General features: G+C 35.1%; 1 protein-coding gene across 1 annotated transcript; it reads left to right on the top strand.

Moving 5' to 3' along the window:
- Nucleotides 1–1,400: 1,400 nt before the first annotated feature.
- zdhhc21 (zinc finger DHHC-type palmitoyltransferase 21) lies at nucleotides 1,401–21,351 on the top strand. Its single transcript, XM_052560952.1, has 9 exons — nucleotides 1,401–1,550; nucleotides 2,218–2,278; nucleotides 2,939–3,133; nucleotides 5,731–5,829; nucleotides 7,251–7,362; nucleotides 9,272–9,410; nucleotides 11,197–11,313; nucleotides 17,675–17,718; nucleotides 18,248–21,351. Exons 3-9 carry the CDS (start codon nucleotides 2,980–2,982, stop codon nucleotides 18,375–18,377), a joined length of 795 nt encoding a protein of 264 aa, XP_052416912.1. The 5' UTR covers nucleotides 1,401–1,550; nucleotides 2,218–2,278; nucleotides 2,939–2,979; the 3' UTR covers nucleotides 18,378–21,351.
- Nucleotides 21,352–22,504: the final 1,153 nt, after the last annotated feature.

The raw sequence follows: 22,504 nt of genomic DNA, 5'->3' as shown, positions 1-22,504 counted from the left end.
TCGAAAGGGTTAATAGATGGTGTTCATTTAATTTGAGCGTAAGCTATACAAAATACATGAGATATTTTGTAAAAAAAGATCCATTCAGCCCATCCACATATTCATCTGCCTCATCATGCTCTTGCTTTTCACACACATTTCTCAGTGTATCCTCTCGCAGACTATCTGTCTATCTTACAGCAGCTCTGATCTGATTCATTATTGAGATGCTGTGGTGGTACTTCTAGTGTTTTTCTTCCACTGGCTTCCGTGAAACTGCTCACAGTCATCCAGTAGCATTTGACCCACTGTCGGTCTGTCGAATCTTATCTCAAATGCTTTGGGCAGAGCCGCCTTGAGCACGTCCTCAGTGGCGATACTTCAAAATAAAAGTAACCTAACCCAAAGAGTCTTCACAGTTCAAGATCTCGTCCTCATGGAGAAAATTATACAATTGAACACTGATGGTGTTTTATTTAATTAGCACCAAGATGACCTTTAAGGGTTACTTCACCCAAAAATGAAAATTAGCCCATAAATGATTCACATTGAAATCTTCCTAGGTGTATATGACTTTCTTCTTTCATATGAATCCATTCAGAGTTATATTTTTAGCTTTCATTTTTGGATGAACTAACCCTTTAAAAATCTGCCCGGGCCAGATAAGTCACCTGACTTGAGTTTAATCAAACCACTGTGGTGTGGACAGTTTTGGAAGGAAGAGTGAGAAGCAGATTTCTTTCTTCAACATCTCTGAAGCAACTGGCAACATTCAACTGCACACTGCTCCAAAGTTGTATAAAATAAAATTGCGTATGAATTTAGCACAATTGTTAATATATAATTACGAAAGATTGGAAGACAGGATTGCATATTTAGTCAAATAAATTATATAATTTATAAACTCAACAGGTTTGAGATGAAAAAAAGAAGAATAAAAAGCAATATCAGTTTAAAATCAGTAAATAAAATTTAGTGTAAAATGTGACTCAATGCTCCAATTAGGCCATTTACAGGTAGCCTAGTTCCAAATATAAAAACTCTTGAACCTGCTTTATTTTCGGTCAACTAAAGAAAATAATTTTCCTTCAATCAGAACATTTGTGATTTGCAATTTATGCAACCTTATAGTCTACGTCTGCAGTTTAAAACTCCTAATAGACTGCTACTTTGGGGCGAAATATTGGTTAATTAGTGGTAAAATGTGTATTTCATAAAATAAAATCAAGATGAATATTTATTAGCAAAAATAATTAAATCGAATTGAATAAGCTTCATAACACACGCACACACACGCACACACACACACAAAGCAGTATCAGTATACCAGATGCTCATGTAGATATAATAGGTATATTTTGGAAACTATTGATACGCCTATAATTTCTACAAGCGCTTTTTGACCGCGCTCGTGAGCCATTTTGACAGTTCGGTGGCACTGCCCACAAAAAGAGTTCCGCACTTCGCGGCTTCCGTACAATCACAGTCAGGAAGAGCTGATATCTTTCAATCGTAGAATCAGACGCTAAACCCGCGACACCCAACTGAGAAAACACCGTGTGAAAAAATCAGTGAGTATTAGTATCCTTCGTTAATCTGATGTATTCATATTCTTTTTTCGCAGGTTAGGCTTTGTTTACCAGGTCTTTATTCGGCTGTGTATCATCCTCGTGGGCTTCACTCATCATGAGCCACCGCCAGGACATATTTATAGGATGAGTAACATTAGGCATGAAGAGGGCAGAGATGCCCTAAAATTAGAACATGTTTACATTAGTTATTTTATTAGATGTGACTTTGTGACTGTGTTTTGTGAATTGAATTGATTTGTTTTTAAACTGTCTGTTCTCACAACATAAGGAGAACTGTCAGTCCATTTCTGCTGCAGGGAAGTGCCGTTTAGAGGAGAAATCACAACTATGTAATCATTTATTTTTTATATATTCATTTATTCCTTTTGTGCCTTTTAGCATTGCTCAAATATTTCGCAAGATCAGTTTAAATACATGGGCGTGTGCAACAAAGCCAGTGTAGTCCTGTAGGTGTCTCTCTTATGACCTCATTCGTCACTTTAACTGAAAAACTGCAGATAACTCATTCTTGATCTAACTATTTCAAGATCACTCTTTTTGTGAGTTGACAGGATTTGTTTTCTTTTGTGTGTGTGCAAAACTACAGACAACATATCTGACACACATAGGCCTACTGATAAAAATAGTTTTGTTTTGTGTGTTTTAGGCTGTCATGCCTAGGGCCACTGTGATGCTGCTGCTTTCTGTGGACTGACATCATTAAAAAGGTACTACTGGTTCATGTAAAGCTTCATCCATACACTTCCTTCTGATGCAAGATTTTATAATACTGAGACCCTTAAGCATCATCTAACATTATGCATACATCTATACATTTCTAAAAATCAGCACAGTAAGTTAATTCTACATTGATTTAAAAATGTGGACAATATATTAAAACTATACCACTGACAAAATATCAGAAAGTGTCCCACTTTATAATTTTCAGTATTTTTTTTATATTATCATTTTTTTTTAAATCCCGCAATCTGTGTTGTAATGAGCATATTGATTGGATATTTTTGACATGATATTCATATACAATAAAATGTAAAAGTCTAAGATCATTTGTGAAAGTACTTCCAATACTTTTATTCTTAAAACTATTATTAGGATAAAAATTCATTTATTTATTAATTAAAATATTGTGCATTTCAGAATGTCTTATTGTTTGATATCTCCTGAACTGCATGAACTCAGTAAGGTCTTAGACTTCTGAACCACACTGTTGACTTGCTTCATTTAATGGATGTACTTGTGAAGACATTATTGTATACACTGGTTAATTTTTCATGTCCTTTTTTGGCCTTGAATAAATCAATATGTTCCATATTAAAGGGTACTTCTGGCTACCATTGATCCAAACTCTGCATTCTGTTTGTTATCAGGAGCTGCTTTGGTTATCCTTGCACATAAACTATCTGGAAGGATGAAGCTAAGACTGCATTTTGTGGTGGACCCCATGGGCTGGTTCTGCATTAGCATGGTGTTGTTTGTCTGGCTCTATAACAGCTTCCTGATACCCAAACTGGTCCTATTGCCACATTATGCGGAGGGACACATACCTGCTGCAGTTGTGGCCTGTAAGTTCTATGACCATGTCCTATTGAAACCAGCCCCTGTTATCTGAAATCTTATTGTTCTAAAATCTGGTTTGTGCAGATCATGGGGGACAAGCTTTAAATGAGTCGGTTAAAATGTGAATTCTTCTTAGATTAGAGCACAGCATTGAGATAACGAGGTCTTGTTCACTGTGAGAGTAAGCAGAGTAGCAGGACAGGTTTTTTTTATCCCGACACATCAACAGTTCAGAACTAATTACAAACCTGACACTGTGTGAGCATAAGAGAAACTTAATTTACATTTATAAAGAAAATAACAAGAGAATAGTGTTAAACATTTAGGCTGGGGTTACACTAGACTTTGAGCATGCAAAACTTTTATGGACACTGCAACGGTTGTATGCAGAGCCTTTAAAAAAAGAAAAGAAAATAATTTAACTTAAAATTAGTGCTGTCAAGCGATCAATTGCATCTAGAATAAAAGCTTTTGTTTATATAATGTGTTTGTACTGTGTATATATAAATACACACTCATACAGTATATATTTAAAAATTATTTACATGCATTTACATGTATATATTTATATAATTTATATTATATATAAATTAAATTAAATTAAATTAGTTTAAATTAAATTAAATGTAAATGTAAATGTAAATTTAAGTTTAAATTTAAATTTAAATTTAAATTTAAATTTAAATTTAAATTTAAATTTAAATTTAAATTAAATTTGTGCATTTAGCAGATGCTTTTGTCCAAAGTACAGTGCATTCAGGCTAACAGTTTTTACCTAACATGTGTTCCCTGGGAATCAAACCCACAACCTTGCGCTGCTAATGCAATGCTCTATCACTACCACTTTACATATACATAATAAATATATACATTACACGTACATATATTTTGTAAACAAGTGGTTGTAGGGTTGTTACCAATCAAATGAAATCAGTATTAATAAACCAATTAACTTTTAATTTTGAAAGTAACCCGCCAGCAGGTGGCAGAAAGTGTATTTCTTAAAGAGTGAGTCATTAAGGCATTCAAGCGATTCCTTCAGATGGCTGATTCATTCTAGAAATGAAGCAAGCGCCTGCCTTTATGAATGGACCACCGAATCATTGACTCAAATTATTTATTCCATAACGAAACACCGCTGTGTGTTGCTCAGAGAGGCGTGACAATTCTGCTGTTAAGTTTGTATGGAACTATTTTCGTTAAACAAATTAAGCTAAAACAGTCACATTGACATTACTGTACTAAAATATATGCCCCTAAGTCACTTAATATTAACTACTCGTTTGAAGTACTATTCGTTTTTTTTGTTTAAAATCAATTCTGAACTTACAATCGTACTGATTTTTTTTTTACTGCAGTATGTTTCTTCTGTGTGCAGTTGTGTTCATTCTCACATGAGTCTCACCTGCCATGACCTTGTTACAATTGATTATCCATTATGAATTGCCATTACACACAGTGTAATAAAATCAGAATCATTCTCGCTGAAAATTTGGTGCTTCCCTAATTCAGTGTTTTAATTAGATTAGATTAGTTATCCGGTCAGGCAACTGAAGTTCTCTTTCACTTGATCCCTCAAAAAAATGCAGACAGATCATCAAAAGCATTCTTTCGCACACCACTGCTGGTCGGTCTGTGCACCCCAGTTTGGGAACCACTGATGTAAACACTTTTATTTGGGATGCGCTTAATTGCGATAAATCGTTTGACAGGACTAATTAAAATACACACGAAATGTAAAAACTTTACTGCAATACTGCCGATTTAAAGTTTGCATTGTTTTAATTCAGTTAAGAGACCAGACTGTGAGACACCAAACTTCTATTGGTCACCCGTCTTCATGTGATAAATTTGCAGGTCAGAGTTTACCAAACTTGAACTTTGGAATGCATGAGCTTGCGTTTCCTGTTTCCCACATTCAAGGGAAGTCAGTGGTGTGAAAAATGTAGTATGTCTACCCCTTTAGGCTTTGTTCCTTTGTAAATGGCAAAGTTGGCAAGTTAGTAAATAAATGCTAAACAGACAAGGCTAAGCATGATTAAATAAAAAATATGGATTTAAGAAAGAAGGACAATTGATATATATACACAATATCTCTAAATGAGTGAATGCGAGAGAGAAGCTCTGTTTCCAAGGTGATTTTTGGTGATTCAGCCAAGAGCTGTCAGAGCCGAAATGCCTTTACTTTTTCCACTTGGTATATATTCATTTGTTTTGTATGATTACTCTGTTTACTTTACTTTGTTTGGATTACCTCACCCTCGACATCAGTTTGCTATAAATACTATTAAATGTGCCACCTCAGTGATTTATGAGTGAGCAAGAAAGCAGGCAAATGAAAAGGAGGTTTTTTTTTTCTTCTTTTTTTTGGAAAACAGTTCTGCTTAATTTAAGTGGAAACCATGAAACATTTTTAAGCATTCTTTGAATAGAAAACACTTATTTGAAATATAAATCCATTGTAACAATCTAAAATCTTACAAAAACTAAGATTAGATCACTTCAGAATTAGGTGTCCTCCGTCTGTTTGAAATAGTAAATTTTTTTGGTTATAGTGACTTTTGTGATAAATGTAATAATTTCTCTCCTTCTCTTTCTCAAGTTTACTATCTAGCATCACTTCTGTGCGTCTCAGCATTATTCAGGGCTTCCACCGCCGACCCCGGAAAACTTGCTCAGGACCCCAAAATTCCTCTCGCAGGTATGAAACCTAATGCTCAAACATATTTTCAGTTTTGTTTCATTTCTTTCCAAGAAGTGTAACAATTCTTGTATGTTATTAATCCACAGTCTGTGTCTGAACTATTCTCTTCCCCCTTATAGGACCCTTCTATACTTCTCACACTACTATATTGTAGTAAATAATTTTGTTAGCACATGTTAAATGATTTATTAATAAGTGGCTTGGCTAAAATTTGTGTGAAGTCATAGACCAAATTTTTTACCATACTTAATGAAGTTCCACTAGCTAACCAGATGAGGGCAGTATACCCTTGAGTCTTAATACCTTCGCTTAGTATGTTAGACAGAATGTTATAGTAATGTACAAGTGATCCAATGGACGGTGTAGTCTGGTACATTTGTGAATTTAACAGACTTAAATCCCTTTAGAAAAAAAAAATCTAAAGTAAGGATATGCAACATTTATCTGTTGGTAAAGCATTGCGCTATCAAGCGCAAGGTTGGGGGTTCGATTCCCCGGGAACATATGATAGGTAAGAGGGTTGGACTCCCAATCGTAGGGTTGTGGGTTCTAGTCTCAGGCCGGACGGAATTGTGGGTGGGGGGAGTGCATGTACAGTTCTCTCTCCACCTTCAATACCACGACTTAGGTGCCCTTGAGCAAGACATCGAACCCCCAACTGCTCCCCGGGCGCCGCAGCATAAATGGCTGCCCACTGCTCCGGGTGTGTGCTCACAGTGTGTGTGTGTGTGTGTTCACTGCTCTGTGTGTGTGTGCATTTCGGATGGGTTAAATGCAGAGCACAAATTCTGAGTATGGGTCACCATACTTGGCTGAATGTCACTTCACTTCATCATTTTATTTAAATGTATTTTATTTATTAATGTTCCAGCTTATGACAACATTTCTGATTAATGCAATATAAATTTATGTTACAGAATATAGGCTTATAAGTTTTGGTGCACAGGTGCATAATAGTCTTGCTGAGAGTAACATTGTCTGGTGATAGTAATTTGTGAACACTATGTAGCACACATTGGCAGATGTTTGTAGAGACAGCTGTAAGTAACTTCTCATAGGTCATTGCTTTTCCTGAAAAGTGCAACTACTTTGTATAATTAAGCTTCCCATCAGCCCGGGACTCGCTATTTTATCAATAGTAAAAAAACAGTGTTTGGGAAACCTGCTTAAAACTAGTAATATTTAATTATTTTAGCAGTTTTCAACTTTAAGGCATGTCATTTTTCACATGGATGAGCAATTTTATACAGTCATTTGTCCTGAACTTGAATGAGACTAAAATGGTTTCTGAACATAATTTTTTTTATGATTACCACTAGATGGCAGCAAATACCTTTTTTTGTTACATTTTTGTAGCTTTTTTTGTAGCATCCTTGAGAGTTGAGATTTATTCTACTTTAATTTTCTTATCATTTCAGAGAGAGAAAACTGGGAACTGTGCAATAAATGCAACATGATGAGGCCAAAGAGGTCACACCACTGCAGCCGCTGTGGCCACTGTGTCCGCCGCATGGACCATCACTGTCCCTGGTAAAACTTTAACAAGAAATAATAGTCAATACACTACTGCAAGCTTTTGTTTGAAGCACAGCAGTCTTTAAAAAAAAGTTCTGTATATATATTTTGTGTATGTAAAAACACAAATAACTTATTTATTAACAGTGACCAAAAAAAAAACCCAGTACATTTTATTACTGGTGCTCTGATGCTTGTTATCTCTGTGTGAGACATGTTAAGATTTTTACAGTGGTTTAGGATCCAAACTGAAATCTGGCCTGTTGACCCAAGTTCACAGTATAACCTTAAAAGACCCTGTACCCCAGACAGCTTTACATTCCTGGTGGGTTTTGTATAGAGGAAGTTTAATGAAGTCTCTGTAGAGAGGTAAAACAGAGGGAGAGGCGATATCAAGTGACCAGAGAAGCCTGTGTTAAGTCCAGCCCTACAGTACAGCTGAAGAAGGCCGCTGTCTGTCCGGACTCAGCAAATCGTGACTCCCTGTCATCGCCTGTAATAGCAGAGGGTAAAGGAGGAAAAAAACGTGGCCGGATCATTTTCTGTATTCGTTTTACTAACAGTTCATCCTGCTCTCTCTTTTGGCCCTCTCTGCCCTTTTTCTCTTCTCTTGTGTTCTTTATTCTGGTGCTTCTTCCTGTGGCGTGATCTGTCTTAAAGGGATAGTTCACCCAAAAATGGCAATTCTGTTCTTTTACTCACCCTCAAGTTGTTTTAAACGTATAGGAATTTCTGCTTAATACAAAAGAAGAATATGGGTAACCAAACTGTTGCTGTTGAATATCATACAGAGACAAAAATAAATACTAATAATAACAGTATGATTGCTTTTGTCAAGGTATTTAAATCAAACCTTTTAATAACTAAATATCATGTAAAAGTATGATATTCAGGATGAACCGTACCCCTAATGTAGAGGCTAAAGGGACGATAATTAATGTGTTAATCGAGGTGAAAGATTAACCAGCATGGGGCAAATGGCATATTTAGAAAATACAACCCCCATTTCTTCTTTTATATGATTTACCAAAATTTACACAAAATGTTGCTCCATCAGTTAAAAAACAAACAAACGTGTGTATATATATATATATCTCAAATTAGTGTTGTAAAACGTTAATCAATAAATTTAATTAACTGCATCCAAAATAAGTTTTAATTTGCATAATATATGTGTGTTTGTGTATATTTATTATGTATATGTAAATACACACAGTATACATTTTGAAAATATTTACATGTATTTACTGTCTATATATTCATTTAATTTATAATATAAATATGAATTTTTTTTTTTAAATAACATGTTTTTGAAATATACACATGCATTATGCATATGTGTGTATTTCTATATAATAACAAATATACTCAGTACATATAAATATATTAGGAAAACAAAAACTTAATTTTGATACTATTAATAATTTGACCGCACTAATAAATATATATAGGTGGGCCAACCATAGGGGCTAATTTCACTCAGAGTACCATACTTTTACATATTCTTTTGTTAAAAAAACGTTTACTTTAATTACCTTGAACAAAACGGAAAATCATTAAAAAGCATGAACCTTTGTCTCAAAATATCTTTGGTCATTTAAACAATTTTCATTTGCTACATTAACCTATAACATAAAAAAATCGGTTGTTACATTAAGTCAAGTTTCCTGAGCGGAGCACTACTTGTGTTCCTAACTATTTAAAGTGCTTCAAAAAATTCATTTGAGTTTTGTTGTTGTTTAGGATGCTGCTTTAGAGCAGGGTTGTTGCATGGTCTTCACTAGGCTTTATAATAGATTTTTCTTTCACTTTAATGTTATTTTAGGTATTACAGTAATGCTTTTCATTTGCAATTCTTATTACCGTACACTTTATTTAAAATGCCTGAAAAATGTCTCTGTTTCTTTTCTCTCTGTCTATGCAGGATTAATAACTGTGTTGGGGAGGATAACCACTGGCTCTTTTTGCAGCTGTGTTTTTACACTCAGGTTCTGAGTCTCTACACTCTGGTGTTGGACTTCTGCCAGTACTACTACTTCCAGCCCCTGTCCTCGGTGGACCGGGTAAGACGGCCTTTCATTTACACACCTCCATTTATACTGCTCAAGTGCTTAAAGTCACTGTCACATTTATAGTTTTAAATCACAGTTTTTATAGTTTAAACACTGATCTCTCTATCTCTCTATATAATGACTATTATAGATCGGTGGTTTTAAAGTACACTTGACATGTGGGTGGGCCTCAACCTCAGTGCACACATTTTTTAGGCAAACATAGTACATATGGGCCATGATATGGTAAAACCCATGAAAAAGCTTTTTTTTTATGTTTTATGTATTCTGGCATAGTAATAGCTTGGTATTTTTCAGTTACGTTTTACATATTTACTTAATACCAAAAGACAATCAAGATGGAAATTATTTTTTTAAGTTCATTCATAACATTTGATCTGTATGGTCAAGTCAGGTGCATTGCATTGTGGGATACAGTAAAAAAGGTATAACATTTTATTAGATGTATACTGCTATGCAGACATATATGGTAAGATGCCTTTTTTCATTTAGCCAATTTTATTATTCTGTGGTTCAGTAGAATCTTCTCAATGGAGGTAGATGATTAACATTAGATTTGCAGCACTTAACTGCGATTAGGGACCTGCAGGTGGCATCAGCTTTACTGTTAAGTACAGAATAAGCTGTTACTTAGAATGAGAGAAACTTAATACAAGTTGTATTTGCATGCATTGATCAGTTATACTGGTCTGATGCCATATCACTTCATCCAAAACACACCTGCAAACAACAAATTCCCCAAGCTTTCTGTTTTATTGCATGTTTTATAGCCGTAATTTGCTATGTAATATTTTACCGACTGATAATAAAAATTGATTGGAAATGCTTGGAATGTGCATAGTTGTTACACAAGACAGAGAAATATAAATATAACAACAGGAACATGTGTGACCTTTATGAACTAAAGCAGATGACGTATGGAAATAAGACCTTCAGGGTAAAGTCTGGATTGACTAAAGTAGAGACAGCTGCCAAACTGTCTTCTTGCTGTCAAAACATAGTAGTGTATTTGTTTTTAATGTTAGTGTTTAAGGATGAATTTCTGTATTTCTGTTTTTCCTAAGTTTTCCTGTTTTTAATCTTTAATCGTATATTTTAGAGTTGTAGGCTGAGGACTAGTGGCATTGAAGTAGTGAGAGAGAATTTTGTAGATAAAATCAAATGAAGTTATACATTTTTATTAAGAACAGGTGATCATCTCTGATAAATTTCAGAGTGGCTATTTTACAAACGAATGGCAGGTAAAGTTATGGGACTTGTTTTGTTGCATGTCACGAGAATCAGGAGCGTTGTTGTGTGTTTTCTGTCAGAGCATTTAAATTCAAAGGAGCATCATTCCAACTTGAATGCAGCTGAACAGCTGAATTCATGGTAACGGCAGACCGCCTGCAAATAAAAGCCCATAACGCTCAATTTCCTGTTTTTGTTTATTCTGTGGAGCATTGTGTGTGAGTAAACAGATGCAGCTGAGAAGCGAGATGCAGTATGGGCACAGAAACGGCTGTATGGGAGAGATAGTGACGTTATCTCTTGGAAAAGCGTTCCCACAAGAAGCTAAATACTGTGGATTTTGTGTATTTGTGTGTGTTTCTATGTGTTTAGTGTAATAGATGCAGAAAAGCCTTCAGCAGTAAAAGCAAAATATGTCATATCGCTTCCCATAACTGCCTGCAGTGCAAAAATCCTCTTTGTGCATGCGTAGCATAACGATTTAACTTGAAAATAGTCTAATTTGTCCATGAGCATTTATAACACATGTGTAACATGTCTTTTTTAGGCAGACTTTGCGGTACTTCATGAATTGGCTCTTCTACGTGGGTCTTGTTTCATGGGGCTGATGATGTTTGGTGGAATGAGCAGCCTTTTCTACACACAAGTCAAAGGAATCCTTGCAGTAAGTTTTTTTCTTTTTTCTTTAACTGAGTAAATGAGTTTTTCATTTATAACTTGGTCTTGTGTGGCAACTCTACTCAGGCTCCTTTAATGCTTTTTGTAGATAATTACAGTCTTAAGTGTTTTTATTTTACTTTTTTGTAGAAGCAGTTTAAGAACATGAAGGTTTGATTTATTCGTAAAATGTTCGTCTTTAAAAGTCTCACCAGAAGAGACTGCATCATTTTGGTAATTACTCACATACTGAATATTTGATATCTACCAGTTTCAAATCCAGGTGTTCTGGCCTTATATTTATTTAAATTATGTTTTGGATTTAATTTTCAATAAAATTTTATTTACATTTGAACATTTATCAGAGGTCATAAAGCAGATGATAAATGGTAAACAAAAGTTTGAACATGATTGCTTGACATGCAATGAGATTTGCTCTGACCTGTCAAGCAAGTATGGTTGAGTTTCTGTGTTTCACAGTTATGATGGGTTTTATGTATGTGCTTTGATCAATGGTGTTTTGGGGTAACCGACTTGGTAACACTACATAAGTATACAGTAACAAAACACTTCATTTACAAACTAGTAGTTTAAAGTGAATTCACAGTTTATAAAAGGTTGTCTATACATCAATAAGTTCATGTTATGGGCAAAAAGGGAGTTCTTTATTCATTGTCAAAATAGTTTACAAATTATTGTTGCTTAATTAGCTAATATGAAAAGATTAAAGTGTTTTATTTAAGTGTGAGCTATAGTTACAAGGAGCAAATTGCTCTCACTTTAGATTAGGTCACAGAAAATACTAAATAAATGGCAATAACTTACCTTTATTAGACATTAATTGCATTCCTGAAATGTTAGAAACCTACACAGGAACATTAAGTTTCTTTACAAGTAAAGACTTAATGTTTTTATGAACCACCATATTCCTTAAACATAACCACTTTTTAATGAATGAAAAATGAAAATTTACAGTCATAAGTGTGTTTTTGTGTCTGCAAATGTAAGTAAATATATGTTAGATAAAATATATATAATTGCTCCTGAGATCACATTAAAATGCTTCAGTTAACAGTAAATTATCAATAAAAATAATAATTTGTAAATTACAGTGTCAATGAATGAGAAACTATACTGTTTTATTTAAATTAGCCTATTAAAGGGATAGTTCACCAAAAAATTAAAGTTTGATGTTTATCTGCTTACCCCAAGGGCATCCAAGATGTAGGTGACTTTTTTTTTTTTTTTTTTTTTTTTTTTTTCAGTAGAACACAACTAAGATTTTTAATTGAAACCGTTGCAGTCTCTCAGTCTTTTGATGTAAGTGGATGGGAATCACGGCTAAAACATACAATAAATAAAAAAACAAAATGTACATGCTGAACTGAACAGTATTTATACATGCCCGTAGGCAGGGGGGGTTCCGGTGGTTCGAACGAACCCCCCCTAGCCTATTAAAGGGATAGTTCACCAAAAAATTAAAGTTTGATGTTTATCTGCTTACCCCAAGGGCATCCAAGATGTAGGTGACTTTTTTTTTTTTTTTTTTTTTTTTTTTTTCAGTAGAACACAACTAAGATTTTTAATTGAAACCGTTGCAGTCTCTCAGTCTTTTGATGTAAGTGGATGGGAATCACGGCTAAAACATACAATAAATAAAAAAACAAAATGTACATGCTGAACTGAACAGTATTTATACATGCCCGTAGGCAGGGGGGGTTCCGGTGGTTCGAACGAACCCCCCCTCACTGCCAAAGGTCCAGAATTTAAGTCTTTTTTTTTTTCATGCATCGGCTCTGAATGATGATGGGGGGGGGGGGGTATTTTTTTTTTATTATTATTAAAAGGATTTCTCTATATTTTCCACTCAATAGTCTACAATACAATAGCCATATAAGCGTAGTGTAATTATAATAATAAAACATAGTAGGAAATTCAGTGACATTGGCTGTGCAATATCAACTTTTTTCATTGGCCAATACCGGCAGACTGGAGCCACTGGAAATGCTTCTCCTTCTGTGCGCGTCTTATTCCTCTGAGAACTTCGAAGCAGACCGCTTGAGGTAAATTATTTGGAATGATTAATTAATTTGCGATGCTTGCCAGCTCTCACGCTTTCACCGTGAGACACTTTCCACACGCTCTTATGCCACACATCAATTTTCTCACGCACAGTAAAATCGCAAAGCATAGAGGACACGGAGATCGACAGACAAGACAGAGCAGGTTACTTATGTTATAAAAAATAATCTAAGCTCTCAGATTCTGTCAATTTTATTACAAAATTCAAGTAATAAGTTTTGCCGCTTGTAAATGTGACGTGACAGATCCCTATAGTGGTAGGATCATCTCTAGCTAATAGTAATTATACACGAATGAACAATGTTGAAAGATAAATAAATTAATATTCCTCCTCATATCGATCAATCAGTTTTTTTCAATGCCCAAATAGGTCAATAAAACTGCTGGAGAACAATTGTCACACAACATTTACCTCAGGAAAGCCATTAAATTACCATGTAGCATGTTAGTTGGCTAGAAAGCCAATTAGCTAATTATCTATATGCCTTCTATATTACATTTATTATATTTTTAATTATATTATTAAATACAGTTGTTGTTATAATCATGGCCGTAGCCAGCTATGAGGTCACCGAGGTCCGGACCTCGGTAAATTGTTCATGTTCGGAAAAAAAATTGTTCTCTGATCGACTAATTTTCTGCTAAACTCCTCATATGAATGTCTGCATGTTTAATTCAGAATGTTTAGCGTCCGTGGTATGAAAATAATCGATGCGAGACGCTTCCGAAGTGAACGAGTCTTCAGAGAGTTGAGAGCAAGAGCGCGAGACACAGCATCTATGTTGTCAGATCCAGCTATTATAAGGTTTTTTTTTACTTGTTTTTCCACTTAATTTAACACTTTAGAAAGTTAATAAAGTAGGAAGTTGAGGTTTAGGGTCAGCGATAACTTTATAATTTCCAAAATATCTGAAATAATTTCAGTCCATTTTATTTATTTGTAGGTTTTTGTTTATTTTAATAGAAAATCTGGCAACATTCCTTCGCCCTGCATTAGTCTGGGAGTTATCAAAAAAGTGAGCGGCTATTTACACTAAGTGCAAATAGGATAATTTTTTTGTGATATGCTATTTACACTAAGTGCAAATACCAATAGATTCTATGTATACTCTATTCAAATAGCAGGATTTTCTGCTGTTTATACTAGGCTACTTCAAATAGTGGCATTTATCTGCACCTCAGTATTGTAGTACATTATAAAACAGAATGCAATAATAACTTATTGAGTGTAATTTAATGGATGTCACCTTATTGGGACAATAAAACCCTCCCTACACCTACCCTTAACTTTTTGATTATTTACTTCATTTACATTGAAAATAAATACTTTTCTGATGTGATTTGAAATTTGAAAAGGGAGAAAAAATAACGCCAAAAGGTAGATTCGAACCCGTGTTGATCACATCAATGACACACAGTTTATCTTCTGTGCCACTGGAACTTAGTTAAGAACTGTCTTTTGTAATCTTGCCTATGCAAAAAACACGTTTGGTGGGTAATATGTATGTTAACAAACTTTGATGCAATAAACAGGGCATGATTTAAAAAGAGCATCCCTCCAAAAACATATACATTTCTTTCTCTTTTCAAGTGTTAGAAAAATATCATTAGTTGAATTTATAGGGGTTATTATATCACAATTCTATAATAAGGGGGTTATTATAGAAACTCCCTGGACCTCACTAATTTTCAAAGCCTGGCTATGGCCATGGTTATAATAATAAAACGCAATATATTTCAGTATTTGAACCTCATAATTAAATACAAACGATGGAGAAAAACTGCAAAAAAGTCCACTTTTTGAAAAAAAGAACCCCCCCCCTCCTTCAATAGGCTGGCTACGAACCTGTTATATAATGTTTTTACCTCTTGATTCATGCAATGTCCGAACTGTTAGAACTCTATTGAGGACATCCTGTTGTGCGCATTCTCAAACAGGGTGAGGAGGCTGCTTTCTTTTTGCTTTATGGTGGATTTCAGACTTGTGCATCATCGCCATCTATCTCTCAAGTGGACTGTTGACACTTCTAATTGAAATTGTAGATCGTGTCAATAGTCCATTTGAGAAATAGGTGGCGGAAATGCACTTATAGGTCAGTGTTCCACCATAAAGCAAGAAGGAGAAGAAGCCTCCTCACGCGGCTGCTTGAGAGCGTGCTCAGGAGAGTTCTAACAGTTGGGACATTGCATGTGTCAGAGGTAAAACACTATATAAATACTGTTCAGTTTCTTGGACAGAACGATCGTTTTGTGTCTTTACACATCAGTGTATCGTCACAAGCTGCAGAGTTTAATTTGGTTTTGTTTGTGAATGTTTTTTTTTTTTTTTATTGTATGTTTTAGCCGTGATTCCCATCCACTTACATTATAAGACTGATAGACTGCAACGGTTTGAGCTAAAAATCTTTGTGTTCTACTTAAGAAACATCTTGGATGCCCTGGGAGTAAGCAGATAAATATCAAATTAAAATTTTTGGGTGAACTGTGCCATTAATGTATTAACGATGTAAAGACTACAATTTATATAATATGAGTTATTTGTAAGTAATGATTCAATAAGTATATACTCACCATAAGGTGTTACTTAGAAGTCTTAAGGGTATGGAGCAGCGTGAGGATGAATAATTGATGACAGCATTTTTGGTTGAACTATTCGTTCAATGTAATGTAAAAACCAAACTGCTGGACGTCACAACAACAACGGCCTGTTTGGCTAAAAGAACAAGTACAGTATTTCATGTTTCGTGTTATTTCATGTTATGTCCTGCATCCTTCCTCTGATTAGGCCTGAAACATGGCTATGATTGGGGGGAGCGAGATAATCATGTTTAACTCTGATCCTTTAACTGATGACTTCATGTGATAGCCAGGGCAAAGAGGATTAGTAGTGACCTAGTTAAATTCAGTAAAAAGTGCAGCCCTTTAAAAAGCATACACCTCCCCTTAATCTTATTCTCTGGTTCCCAGTCATGTTCACTTGACCCCCACCCATCCACCATATGCTGTGGAAGTGTGGAAGAACACGTCTCACTTCACATCCTATCCTCTGTGATTTGAATATGAGGGTCTTCCATCTTCTCAGTACAAATGTCCAACCATTAAATGAAACAACACTTGCTTTGGAACACTTCACCCAATTCTAACCTCATTTTAAACCCTCTGGACAATTGAGTCTTCCTACAGGTGCTCATTTGTGTATTTCCAACAACTGAAAACATAATAGTTTACTCATTAGATATTACACAAGCTGTGCACAGTCATTCTTTTAGATGACCTTTGACACTAACCATTCCTACAGAAGACTTCCTTAGACAACGCTAATCTTGTGTTGCAAAAAGTCCACGTTAAGCTGTCTAATCTTGTGTCCTGTCCTGCCTTTAAGCCATCTCCTTATCCAAAGGCCGGAAAAGTCCCTTGCAGTGCCTTAACACACAAGCAACACCTTCTCCCTGCTATCCTGTGTTGTGATGTCTTAGAAGATTTAGCGTCTGACAGGGTGGTTAGCGCGTAGCCTCGTGCCAGTCATAGCAAGTGAGGAAGCAGACATAACCATTGATCCCTGCAAAGATCTTTTCCTCACGCATGCTCGCTGAGCCCAGATCAGATCAGCCTGAACTGCAGCCAGTTCCAGTTGGCATGACACTGGCTGCTCCAGGCCAAGAGTGTGTCCTCTAGCGGTTCACAATGTGAATCTGACTTCAGTCATCGACTTCAACAGTTTAAGTCTGACTTCTTACATAATGTCTTATGGCTTTGGGAATAGACGTTTTATGTATTTGTCTTGTGTATCACACACAGAGCACATATTGTTCTAGAAAGCCACTGTCAGTCACACGTCCACCATTTTTCACACAAACAGGCCCTTCAGTCTCGCCTCTGTTAATCCTACCTTATTTACATATTCAGATTTTGTTTTTTCCCTTTGCCGCGTCTCTTCACCTGGCAAGCAGGGGGGATTTTAGCATCCCTATGCACGCGGTCCCATTGTCCGCAGGCAGATGCCCTTTTGCCCCTGTGCCAACTTGGCAAGGTGAGGAGGGCACCAAGGGAGTGTTGCTGCTGTCGGCTTCACTGTCTCTCTTTTGTCTCAGTGTATACTATTGCAGTTTTCACTCCCAGCGTGGGAAAGATCAAAAACCGATCCAATTCACCCCCTTGAATCTACTGGCTTGCTGTCATAAATCATTTCATGAGTTGTCGCTGTATTGTCTCCTAAATTTATAAGAAATGACATGTTCATAGTTCATTGGTGATACCAAGCAATATATTTTTGTTTTCAACAACAGGACACAACTACTATAGAGAAGATGTCACACTTACTGGAAGACATGTAAGTATCAAAACTTACAGCATCATATCAGCCATTTAATAATAAAGTAATGTCCTCTACCCAGTCATTACATGTAGACATGGAGACTGGGACTAGTTTTCACAGCTTGAATAGGAGTCAAAATTCATATCTTGGTTTTGTATGTGCACTGTTCAAAAGTTTGGTCTCTTTAGTACTTTCGTGTTTTTTTTATTTTTTTTTATTGTTCTGTATTTACAAATGGTTGAAAATTAACTGGAAAATTTCTGTTAGACTGTTTAATAGCAGGATTCATCATAATTTGTGTTCAATAAACCTTTAATCTGGTGCACTAACTTTGCACAAAAGCTTTTTTAAAGCCAAAATGTGTGTCTAAAACAATATATATTTTGATTTAAAAAAAAGAAAAGAACTTGCACTGAGAAATGCTGTGACAACTAGACTTGGTCTCTCCTAAAGCTCTTCAGTTTTCTGCATAATTCATATTTCAAATATGATATTATTTTGCATCAGCTTAAGATGCATACTTTAATTTATTCTATGCCCCCAGTGGACCGTGCCGGTCGTGGCAGCAAGCGATGGCTGAGGTGTTTGGCACTCGCTGGAAGATCCTGTGGTTCCTGCCGTTCAGGAGCAGACAGCCTCTAAGGCTCAACTTGACCTCCCGCCCTCATGTGTAGACAGACAGACAGAGACGCACACATCACTCCAGTGGGGAAGGTCACCCTCCAACAACCCCTCTCCCCACCCCTTGTCTTCAGCAAAATCCTCTCCAAAATAGCTTGGTATCTCTAAAGGATTGGACTTTTACAGGTTCTTCATAGCATTTTAGAATAATCTGGCACATATCTTTTAATACAAAATGAATACAGTTGTAGTTGAACGTTGTCAAAAACATTTTTTGGACTGCACATGCTGGGTCAGGATTGTATTTACTACTGAAATAGGATTACAGGGAATAGTTTATTGTGAGGCTTGGTTGTCTCCAGGGTAATCCTTATTTGTTGAGACCTCGGCCCAGTCCACTCCCCTAGGCCTGGATCATGTGAATGGTTTTCATGTGAGTAGGGATGCAAGTGGGCGGAGATTGTCTGGTTTTATGGCACCGAGGGTTGATGGCTCTCGAGGTGAGTCGTGACCTCTGGCATGAGTAAAAGACACTGAAGAACACACACACAAACAGTTTACAATAACTTTCACTATCATGCATATAATTCTGCATAACTCACCAAGCACTGCTAATGCCTCTGCTGAGCGTTTGACTACTATTAATGCGATTGATCACTTGTACTTTTTTTTTTTTTTTCTTTATTAATGTTTGTGTGCCTTTTTCAGTCTACAAGTTTTGAACATAACTTTTTTTATTGCAATTTTTTTGTTTTTTTTTGTTTTATAAACATCAGTTCACTTGATTTTTTTAGGAGCTATTAAACCAATGTTAATAATAATACTTGATGCAAGTTTCATATTTGAAAGCGATATTGCAATAATATTACCTTAAAAGATGCTTGGAAAAAGATAAAATGTTATAAAGTTCAGTTATTCACTAAAAAGGGATGGATAAAACATTATTTGTCACTTTAAATGATTTTTGCCCAGATTTTAACGAAGGTTCCACAACAATGTTACATAAGTGCTTGGTTTGTCATTAAATTACCTTTTTAACTTTTCTATGTGATTCAGATCAACCCCAAAATCTAGCAGCAAATCACACATTTTCTGAAGTGCCTCTAAACATGCAGTTTGAATAGAATAACTTACTATCTGTTAGGTGCACAAATACACCACTGTGACTTTTTGGTATTAGATCAGATTTACTTTACTGTGTTTTCAGGTAACTGTAATGATCCACAAGAACATTTGGGTTCATATTATACATTTATCTTGACAAGCCGTTGTAGATGAAACAATTATTACACAATAATATGCACGAATAGTTAATTGTGCAATTGTGGGTTTTGTCCACTAGGCCTAAGAGTTAATGTAATCAAGTAAAGCTTGGTAATTATGGTCTATGTAATTTTGACGCATTAATAGGCACATTTTTCTTCTGACAGTAGCACTGGCGGTGATCAGGTAGCCCTTTCTAGCCTAATTCTAGCTGTAGTCGACATTCCATTAAAAAGGTTAGAGGTACAGAAAATAAATTTAATTCAAAACTAATTTCCCGCTTTTATTTTGTCTTGTGTTACTCTCCACCTGAATAATTTTTATAAAATGGTTACTCTTTTTTTTTTTTTTTTTTTCACTTACAAGCTGACAACATTCACTTCATACTTGATATATACTTGAATATTTATAGTGAATCTCATGCATTTAACTTTTGTCTTTTTTGGCATGTTATAATTTTCATAAAAAATGTATCATTCTTTATCGGGATATTTATGGTCAAGGGTCTAATAATTGGTTATTAAAAACTACTCTATCTTCTGTGGTTATTTCAAATTGCTGAGTGTTGTAGCAGCTTTGCTCTTTTGCTTATTTTAAATACAAGACATTTTATTAGGGCCCGGGCACTGCAGTGGGAGGACCCTATTGGAATTGCTCAGTTTATTATTATTGTTGTTTATATTGCTAACCCACTGATGTGTAGTATGTAACACTGGGTACAGTGCAGGGGCTATTGGATCGATTCCATTACTCATATGATATTTATTTAATATTTCTAACATTACAGAACAATTTTCATATCCTTATATTAACATGACATCAGTTATTTAGAGAGCTTATAAAAGAGCAGTATACTCACTGTAGCTGTTGATATACAGGCCATGTTCATGTGTGTTTGTGTCCATTGTAAAGCAATAAAACCTGCTAGAAATTATTCACTATTTTAGCAGATATGTCAGTTGTATGTGCAGGTAGTTCACTAAATTTATTTTATTTGAATCTACTCTTCATGAATATTATAATATAGGAAACTACTAATTGCTGTCCTGTTGAGGAAGATGATGTTCAGGTTTATGATTGAAATTTATCAGTTATGGTGTTTGTCTATTTCCTTAATTTCTGGTTTCAGTTACAAAGTTTATTTTGTAATCATTGGAATGTTAAGGATATCAGATATATAAAATATGATGTCAGTTTTTTTTTTTTTTTTTTTTTTTAATAAATGGTGTTCTGCTTTATGTGCAGTTATTTATGTTTGTTCCTTTTCCACAGATAAGCATATTAGATTCTAAATTGTTGGTTGTTCCTTCAACCCAGGGCATTTTTTTTTTTGACATTTAGAAAGTCTCTTAAAGTGCTTTGCACATTCTTAAAAATTCGTAATAAAAAAATGACAAAAATTTGTAAAATGCATGAAGCTCAACATTTATTTCAAACATCATTTCCATTTTGCTCTATTGCCTTTGTGGAGTTTTCAAATTGCTTTGTCATAATAGTTAACATCATTTATAATTAATAAATGTATACTATTTTTTTGAAGTTTTTATAATTTATTTTAACATTGTTTATATGATATGCTCAGTTTTCAGTATGTATTCATACAGTTCTATATTTGGACACTGACACGATTTTTATAATTTTGGCTTTGTATGCCACCAGAATATCATTAAAATGATACCATCAAGACGACATTCAAGTGCAGACTTAAATCTTTAATTCAAGGGGTTGAACAAAAGTATAAAATAAAATGCTTAAGAATTACAACCCTTTTTTGTAAACAGACAAATGTAATTGAACAAATAAATAAAATGTAAATGTTTTATATTTAGTTGAGAATCCTTTGCAGACAATGACTGCCTTAAGCCTGGATCTCATGGACATCGCCAGAGACTGGGTTTCCTCTTTTGTGATGTTTTCTCAGGCCTTTACTACAGCTGACATCACTTGAACACCTGTTTGTTTCTGGGTCTCTCTGCCTTTAGTTTTGTCTTTAACAAGTGAAATGCATGCTCAATGGGTTGAAATCAGGAGATTGATTTGGCTAAAGCAGTATATTCCAATTTTTTACCTTCAAAAACTCCTGGGTTGCTTTTGCTCTATGTTTTGGGTCATTGTTCATTGTCCGTCCAGTCAACCTTACTTCATTTGGCTGGATCTGGGCAGACAGTATAAACTCTTCAGAATTCATCTGGATGCTTCTGTCTTCTGTCTCGTCATCAATAAACACCAGTAACCCAGTACCACTGGAAGCCATGCATGCCCATGTCATCACACTGGTCTACCATGTTTCACAGATGATGTTTTATGATTTATAACAGTTCCAAGTTGTTGAGCTCAACAACTGCATTCTTTTAAGGTACATATTGAAAGACTGTTATTCCTTAAGTTTTCTCTAGTTTTGATTAGTATACCCTAAAATTAAAGCTCTGTGTGCACTTTCAGAAGATTTTTCAGTCCTGTCAGAAGATTAATCGTGATTAATAGGGTCCAAAATAAGTTTTTGTTTGCATAATATATATGTGTGTTCTGTGTATATTTATGTATATTTGAATTCACACACGTACAGTATATATTTTGAAAACATTTATATTATACATATATTTAATATCTAAACATAACCTATTTTTCTGAAATGTATACTGGAATAACCTACCTAACATTGTTCGGGAGGAGACACACTCTTGCAGTTTAAATCTAGATTAAAGACCCATCTCTTTAACCTGGCTTACACATAACACACTAATATGCTTCTAATGTCCAAGTCCGTTAAAGGATTTTTAGGCTGCATTAATTAGTGAACCGGGAACACTTCCCATAACACCCAATGTACTTGCTACATCATTAGAAGAATGGCATCTACACTAATATAAGTCTGTTTCTCTCTTATTCCGAGGTCACTGTAGCCACCAGATCCAGT

The sequence above is a fragment of the Carassius gibelio genome, chromosome B7, assembly GCF_023724105.1.
Source record: "Carassius gibelio isolate Cgi1373 ecotype wild population from Czech Republic chromosome B7, carGib1.2-hapl.c, whole genome shotgun sequence".
Taxonomy (NCBI): domain Eukaryota; kingdom Metazoa; phylum Chordata; class Actinopteri; order Cypriniformes; family Cyprinidae; genus Carassius; species Carassius gibelio.
This window is presented reverse-complemented; position numbering and strand designations above follow the sequence as displayed.

Coding starts and splice junctions, on each gene's coding strand:
- zdhhc21 (XM_052560952.1), top strand. CDS start 2,980: ATGAAGCTAAGACTGCATTTTGTGGTGGACCCCATGGGCTGGTTCTGC. Junction 9,411..11,196: donor CCCTGTCCTCGGTGGACCGG/GTAAGACGGCCT, acceptor TGTCTTTTTTAG/GCAGACTTTGCGGTACTTCA. Junction 17,719..18,247: donor TCACACTTACTGGAAGACAT/GTAAGTATCAAA, acceptor CTATGCCCCCAG/TGGACCGTGCCGGTCGTGGC.